This window comes from Octodon degus, unplaced genomic scaffold, assembly GCF_000260255.1.
Source record: "Octodon degus isolate 3935 unplaced genomic scaffold, OctDeg1.0 scaffold00114, whole genome shotgun sequence".
NCBI classification, from domain to species: Eukaryota; Metazoa; Chordata; class Mammalia; order Rodentia; family Octodontidae; genus Octodon; species Octodon degus.
In genome coordinates, this window is record NW_004524690.1 from 6,087,829 (window position 1) to 6,094,121 (window position 6,293).

General features: G+C 54.5%; 1 protein-coding gene across 2 annotated transcripts; it reads left to right on the top strand.

The window, feature by feature from the left end:
- Positions 1 to 4,062: 4,062 nt before the first annotated feature.
- Positions 4,063 to 5,926, top strand: Helt (helt bHLH transcription factor). 2 transcript variants are annotated; one of them, XM_004639781.2, is made up of 4 exons: positions 4,063 to 4,162; positions 4,559 to 4,663; positions 4,901 to 4,997; positions 5,395 to 5,926. In XM_004639781.2, exons 1-4 carry the CDS (start codon positions 4,136 to 4,138, stop codon positions 5,892 to 5,894), a joined length of 729 nt encoding a protein of 242 aa, XP_004639838.1. In that variant the 5' UTR covers positions 4,063 to 4,135; the 3' UTR covers positions 5,895 to 5,926. The 2 variants fall into 2 exon arrangements, with proteins under 2 accessions (XP_004639838.1, XP_004639839.1); XM_004639782.1 differs by having other exon boundaries at positions 5,398 to 5,926.
- The last annotated feature ends 367 nt before the right edge of the window (positions 5,927 to 6,293 follow it).

The window sequence follows — 6,293 nt, forward strand, 5'->3', positions numbered from 1 at the left end:
TTTTTTTTTTTTTTTTTTTTTTTTTTTAACTGGGGATTGAACTCAGGCCCTTGTGCTTTGCAGGCAAGCTCTTATTCCACTGAGCCATCTCACCAGCCCTCACCCAGTATTCTTAATATACAATTGATTAAGTCTGCAGAAGCAGAGCCCTCAGATAAGGAGGACTGATTGCATATTTGCTGTGAGATGGTTGTATGTAGTTAACTGATGAACCCATTGCTTCATGTGGTTATCATTGTTGTAGTATGAACACTTAACATCCACTCTCCCAGAACCAAAAGAAAAATTATTAGTACATGTTTGCAGTATACACCTTCATTGTGGGGAGCTGGAACTGTACACATTTTAGGTCTTTTTACTTCCCCTTCCCCTCTTTGCTCCCTCCATCTCTTGGTCTCCCTTTCATTTGCAAAAGATCTATCTTCCTGTTGCCTACTATCTTATTTTTAACAATGCATCACTACAGTCACTACGCTATGCCATGATAGATCTTTTTAACTCTTCCCGACTGTTGAGCTGCAAATTTGTCTTCTTTGACCGTCATTTTCCCACCCTAGCTCTCCTTTAATTCTGATACTGATACTTGAGTATTTGAGAACAGCCATGAGGTTGAGGAGCTTCTGCACCAAGAACCTTCTTTTGGGGCTGGGGTCGGGGGGTGGCTCAGTAGAATAAGCGCTTGCCTGACAAATACAAGGACCTGTGTTCAATCCCTGGTTCTGCCCCCCAAAAAAGCCTTCTTTAGACACACACACACACACACACACACACACACACACATATACACACGAACAGAGTTGCCCAATGAGCATGATGTGATGTTCTCGATGAGAGAACCCCAAAGACCCCAACTCTCAGGAAGAATTATGGTGGCTTTTTGAAGGAAAGTAATGTTTTCTCTCATCCTTTCTCTCTCCCTCTTCTCCCTCTTTCCATGAAGAAAAAATATGAAACTATCATGTAAGAGTGAAAAATGCCACAACGCTCTGCTATAGCATAGGAAAGTCACTGCCAAGGAAATTCTCTGCAAAATAAAACCACTTGCCTGTTTCCTTATCTCGTCCTAATGACCAACTTGCAACAAGGTAGATGCCGTTGTTACCTCCATTTTACAGAGGAAAAAACTGAGACACAACTGAGACTCATTAACTTGTCTAAAGTTTGGCTTGGTCAGCAAGAGGAGAATCTGGAATTTGAACCTACTCTTCCACCTCAGCCGTCTCTGGCAGAATGAGAGAACAGCACTCTGCTCTCATTTTGGGTGAAATCCAAGACAAAAGCAAGGAACACTTGTTCCTCTTTCCAAACACGAGGAAAGAGAGGATTATGTGAGGCACCCCACTTTTTGGCAGTGTGATTCAGACCTTCAGGCAAGAAAGCGAGAAATTAAAATCTAAAGAGGTGGTCGCTTTCCCTCAGGTTGATGGGGCAGCCTCAAGCATGTGCACCTGTACCCCCACCCCCAGTTCTGCCCCAGCCCCACCCCAACCCCAGGGCAAGTATAACTGCACGTCAGGACTGTTAGCCTTGGGCAACCCTTGGACCCAGCTCCCCAGCAACGCCGGGGAAATGAAACAGTTCACAGGGAATGAAATTTGGCCTGTGGAAGGTGCTGCAGCTGGTGGTTAACACCAGCAATAAGAGGATCAACTCCCAGTCCGCTGGCTTAAAAAGGGGAGTGCGGGTGAGAAGTGTGTGCGCTCCTTTTACCCATTCACGTTAGTTAATTTGGATGATAAGGGTTTGTGTTTAATCCCTTTGTGCGCGAGTGAATACACTGAAATGGACAACCCCTGAGAAGGCACCCGCGGCTGGCAGAGCAACCTGCAGGAGGGTGCGGGTCGTGTCCAATCTGGCGTGAAGTAGAAAAGAAACTAAAAGGAAGACAGAGAGGAACACCCTAGGGTGGGTGGTGCAGACCCGTGCCTACCTTTAACAGGCTGCAGCAGGTGGGCTGCTGGCTTCCCGAGGCCGCGCACCCGAGGCCTGGCTCTGCGCCCTAGGGCTGGAACAGTGCTCTGCCGTACCCACTTATGCCCAAGGAGCAACACTACCCAGAAGGAAGGCCCGGGCGCAGCCATTGTCTTGCAGGGTAGAGAGAGCTGAAGAAGGGTGGAGGGCCGAGAAGAAGGGGAGGCCCTCTAAGGAGACATCTCTGAGGTTCCCAGATAGAATCGACTAGGGGAAAGTGAGAACTTAGTGGCTGAGCAGTTGGTCGTAAAACAAAAGTTGATTTTATTGTTTCCATCTACAAGAAAGCTCACCTACCACTCATAGGCCGCGAGCTCGGAGCCCCAAGACTTAGGGCTCCGAGACCGCAAATGTGGGCGAGGTGGTTAGTGGGGCGGAGGCCTCTGGCCGCGGCCGGGGAGCCCGCGGAGGCGCAGTCGGACAGGAGCGTTCCCAGGCGCCTCCAACCCCTCCTTCCCTCTGGGCCCATCCGGCCAGTTTCCCCCTTATTTCTTTTCGTGGCTTCCCTCCCTCCTCCTCCCCCATATTTTCGCTTGCTAAAACCATAAAAAAGAGATCAACTCCCCCAACTTCACGGGGCCCTTTTCAGTGACAAATATTGATGCCCAAAGTGTCTGCGCTCTCCCGCCCCCAAATCTTAAGAAAAGGCGCCCGCGAAAGGGGGACATAAAAAGTTAACAATGCTGTGAAAATATGTTTGCAGAAAATAGACAATCGTTGGATTAAACGTATTCAAGTATGAAATAATGCCTTTTTGTGTCAAAACTTGGGCGATGGGCGGGTACAAAAGTTCCCTGTGGCAGCTACTTGCTCCCTTTGTGAGCCGTGCGCTTTGGCGTCTCCACTTGGGCGCATTACTCAGAGCCCTCTAAGCGCGATTGTTTCTCCCTTTCTAATGACATTTACCGGATCAAAACATGCTGTTAATTCGATCAGAAGGCTTCACCCTCCCTGACAAAGCCACAATAATTTCTCCTGAAGTTTGTTAAATTGACCAAAATTAGGCAAATGAATAGGGGTCTGTAGGCGCCCTCTCACGCAGGTGACGTCGCATAATGCTCGCCTGGCCAGCTGCACTCCCCCTTTCTTCTCTGTCCACTCTTCTCCGTGTTGCCCCCCAGTCCTTCCAGCACCCCCTCACACTCACACTCGCACACACTCCCGCCTGTCTCTCCGCCCTACCCACCCCGGCATTATTAAAAGTTAGCCCAATGAAACTATTCACACTTTTCAATGGACATTTTCGTATAGGATAATAGGCTACAAATTGAACCTCTTCCCCCTCCCCGTAAGACAGAGCCAGAGGGGGGAAGAAAAGAAAGCAAGCGACTGGGGGGCGGGGGGGGGCGTCGCGTGCCAAAGACCCGCGGGAGGGGCGAGGCGAGGCGGGAGCCTCGTGTGCCGGGCGCAGCCCCACACCTGCCGGGATGTCCGGACAAATAAAGCGGTGTAAACAAAAAGGGGGGAGACGGACGTGTCACCAAGTCGTGTGAGAAAAGCCTGGGAACAAACGGGGAGCCTCCGTCTCCAAGAGCTCTCCCTTGAACCCGGCGGAACAGCCTATTAAAGGCTTACTTAATTACTTTAATGACTCTGGACAGGCTTTAAAACGCACTCGGCGCTGGGACGGCGGGCTTGCTGGGATTTGTAAACAGGCGATCGTGTGAGACTCAGCGGTGCGACTAAAGGAGGCGACAGTGTTTTGTGAGGGTCCGCGCCCCCCGGTGCCCGCGGCCACTGCGCCCCTGCGCTCCGCGCCCGCGACGGCTGCAGGCGCTCACTGGCCCGCCGGCTCCAGTTTACCGCCTCCTTCTCCCTCCAGGGCTGCTGCCAGGCTAATGTTATTCCCGGCCGATCACGTGTCCTTTGAAGGGCCACGTGGATTAACAAAACTGATCTGCCCCCAGCTCGCCCCCCTCGGCTGCTATTTTTTTTTCTTTACTTCTTTAAAACTGATCTGGAATGCATACATCCTCCAAACGCAGATCCCCTAATCCTATGGAATAATTCAGCTCCGTGAATGCACTCGGAGTCCTAGATGACCACTTTATAAGGCAGTCCCTCTGATTTGGGAGGTCGCAGTCTACCTGAGACACTCGAGGAGGCAGAAAGGGGACGTGTGCCTCGCACCAGCGCCTCTGCCGAGGGGCGCACTGACACCAGGATGTCAGACAGGCTCAAGGAACGCAAAGTGAGTGCTTGCGCCCTGGTGGCGGAGGCGTGTGACTCGCTGACCCGCCACCTGGCTGGACTGCTGACTGAGACTGGGCCACATAGGACTTGGAGTGTGGAAGAACCTTAAGTGATTTGGGAAGAGGGCGGAGATAAAACAAGGAGAGTCCTTACCCGGGAGAAGCTCGCAGGGGAAGCTGGCGGCCTCCCCAAGCCCCTGGCGCTCAGTTTGGCCCAGCGGTCAGAGAGAGCAAGGTGGCTGCAGGAAGGGAGTGCGCCACTCCGGCGAGAAGGGCCCGGGCTGCCTAGGCCCAGAGGCCGCGGTGCCAGGGTCCCTTTGAGGACTAAACTAGAGCCATGTCTCGGATAACTCCCTGGGCAAAGCCACCCTGAGCATAAGACCCTCTTTTCGCAGAGAACACCTGTTTCTCACAAAGTGATAGAAAAGCGGAGGAGGGACCGGATCAACCGCTGTTTGATTGAGCTGGGCAAGACAGTTCCCATGGCCCTGGCCAAGCAGGTAACGACCACAGCCCTAGCCACGCGCCGAACTTGGGCACCTTCGGTAGCCACAGCTGGCGGAAACGCCAGGCGCCCGCGGAGACAGCGGGTCTTGGGGTGGTCCTCGCTCCCCGGAGCTCTCGGTGAGCCGAGGCGTCTCTATCGCGGTCCTCTCCAGGTAAGGTCGTGCCCGCCGGCCTGCTAGGGTTCGTCTACCACCGCAGGGCTCCTGCAAGTGTCTTTCTCCTTTTTGCAGAGTTCCGGGAAGCTGGAGAAGGCGGAGATCCTGGAAATGACCGTTCAGTACCTGAGAGCGCTGCACTCCGCGGATTTTCCTCGGGGAAGGGAAAAAGGTGGGCTGAGTTAGGGACTGGGAACTTTGGGTGGGAGTGCGCGCCACACCTAGACCTGAGCGCGGGGAGGAGAGTGAAGTCGCGTCGGTTCCCGAGAGACCCCTGGACCGAAGCTGCGGGTGCGGAGAGGGCGGGCATCCCCTAAAGCTGCTCTCTGGCCTGGTAACAGAAAAGGTTCAGAGGCCCCTTAGGCGAAGTGGGTGTGGTCCGCTTCTTTTGAAAGACTTGCTGGAATTTCTCCAGTCACTAGACAATGGAGAGGACAGACGGTGAGAACTTTGAAAGGGAACTTTGGCCAGCAAATGTGGTGGGAGAAGCCGGGCGCCCACCTCGGGCCCCATGGGGAGTGGGGCTGCTCAGGAGGGTTTCGTTCTGGCAATCTTGCTTGCTTCTCCAGCAGAACTTCTGGCAGAGTTCGCCAATTACTTTCACTACGGCTACCACGAGTGCATGAAGAACCTGGTGCACTACCTCACCACCGTGGAGAGGATGGAAACCAAGGACACCAAGTACGCGCGCATCCTTGCGTTCCTGCAGTCCAAGGCCCGCCTGAGCGCGGAGCCCGCCTTCTCGCCGCTGGCTCCCCTGCCGGAACCGGATTTCTCCTATCAACTGCACGCGGGGACCCCAGATTTCGTCGGCCACAGCCCCAGCGAGGCCTCTGTGTTCCCGCAGGGCGCTGCCCCGGGGCCCTTCCCTTGGCCGCATGGCGCAGCCCGCAGCCCCGCGCTGCCCTACCTCCCTAGCGCGCCGGTGCCGCTCCCGAGCCCCGCGCAGCAGCACAGCCCTTTCCTGGCGCCGGTGCAGGGCCTCGACCGGCACTACCTCAACCTGATCGGCCACGCCCACCCCAGCGCCCTCAACATCCACACGCCCCAACACCCCCCGGTGCTTTGACGCCCACCCGCCCGCTAGACTGCTCCGCGCTTTTGGTTGTCGTTTGGGAGACGTGTTGTACATACTGTATATATGTAAATATTCTGTCAACAAAAAACCGGGGGTGGGGGGAGAGGAGCAAAAGCGAAATTGTCTTCTGAAGGATCTCCCCTTGGGAATAAAACTTTCCTGAAAGACCCAGAGAGGTGGGTTTCTTTGTTACCTCCGGCTCATACACAACCCATCCCCTTCCAGATGCCCAGGGTGCCAGGCTGGCAGGTGACCAGGGGATGGCCCTCAGTGTTTGGGCTGGGAAGGGGCAGGGCTGTCGCCGAATAGGGAGAGGAGGGAGGCTAAATGGAGGCTTTAACACGCAGCGGGGGCGTAGCTTGGGGTGGGAGTCGCGGCTTTAGGAGCATT

Bases quoted from the DNA above. Each gene is read 5' to 3' on its own strand.
- Helt (XM_004639781.2), top strand. From the start codon at position 4,136: ATGTCAGACAGGCTCAAGGAACGCAAA. The intron at 4,163-4,558 runs GTGAGTGCTTGC...CTCTTTTCGCAG, and splicing joins ACAGGCTCAAGGAACGCAAA to AGAACACCTGTTTCTCACAA. The intron at 4,998-5,394 runs GTGGGCTGAGTT...TTGCTTCTCCAG, and splicing joins TCCTCGGGGAAGGGAAAAAG to CAGAACTTCTGGCAGAGTTC.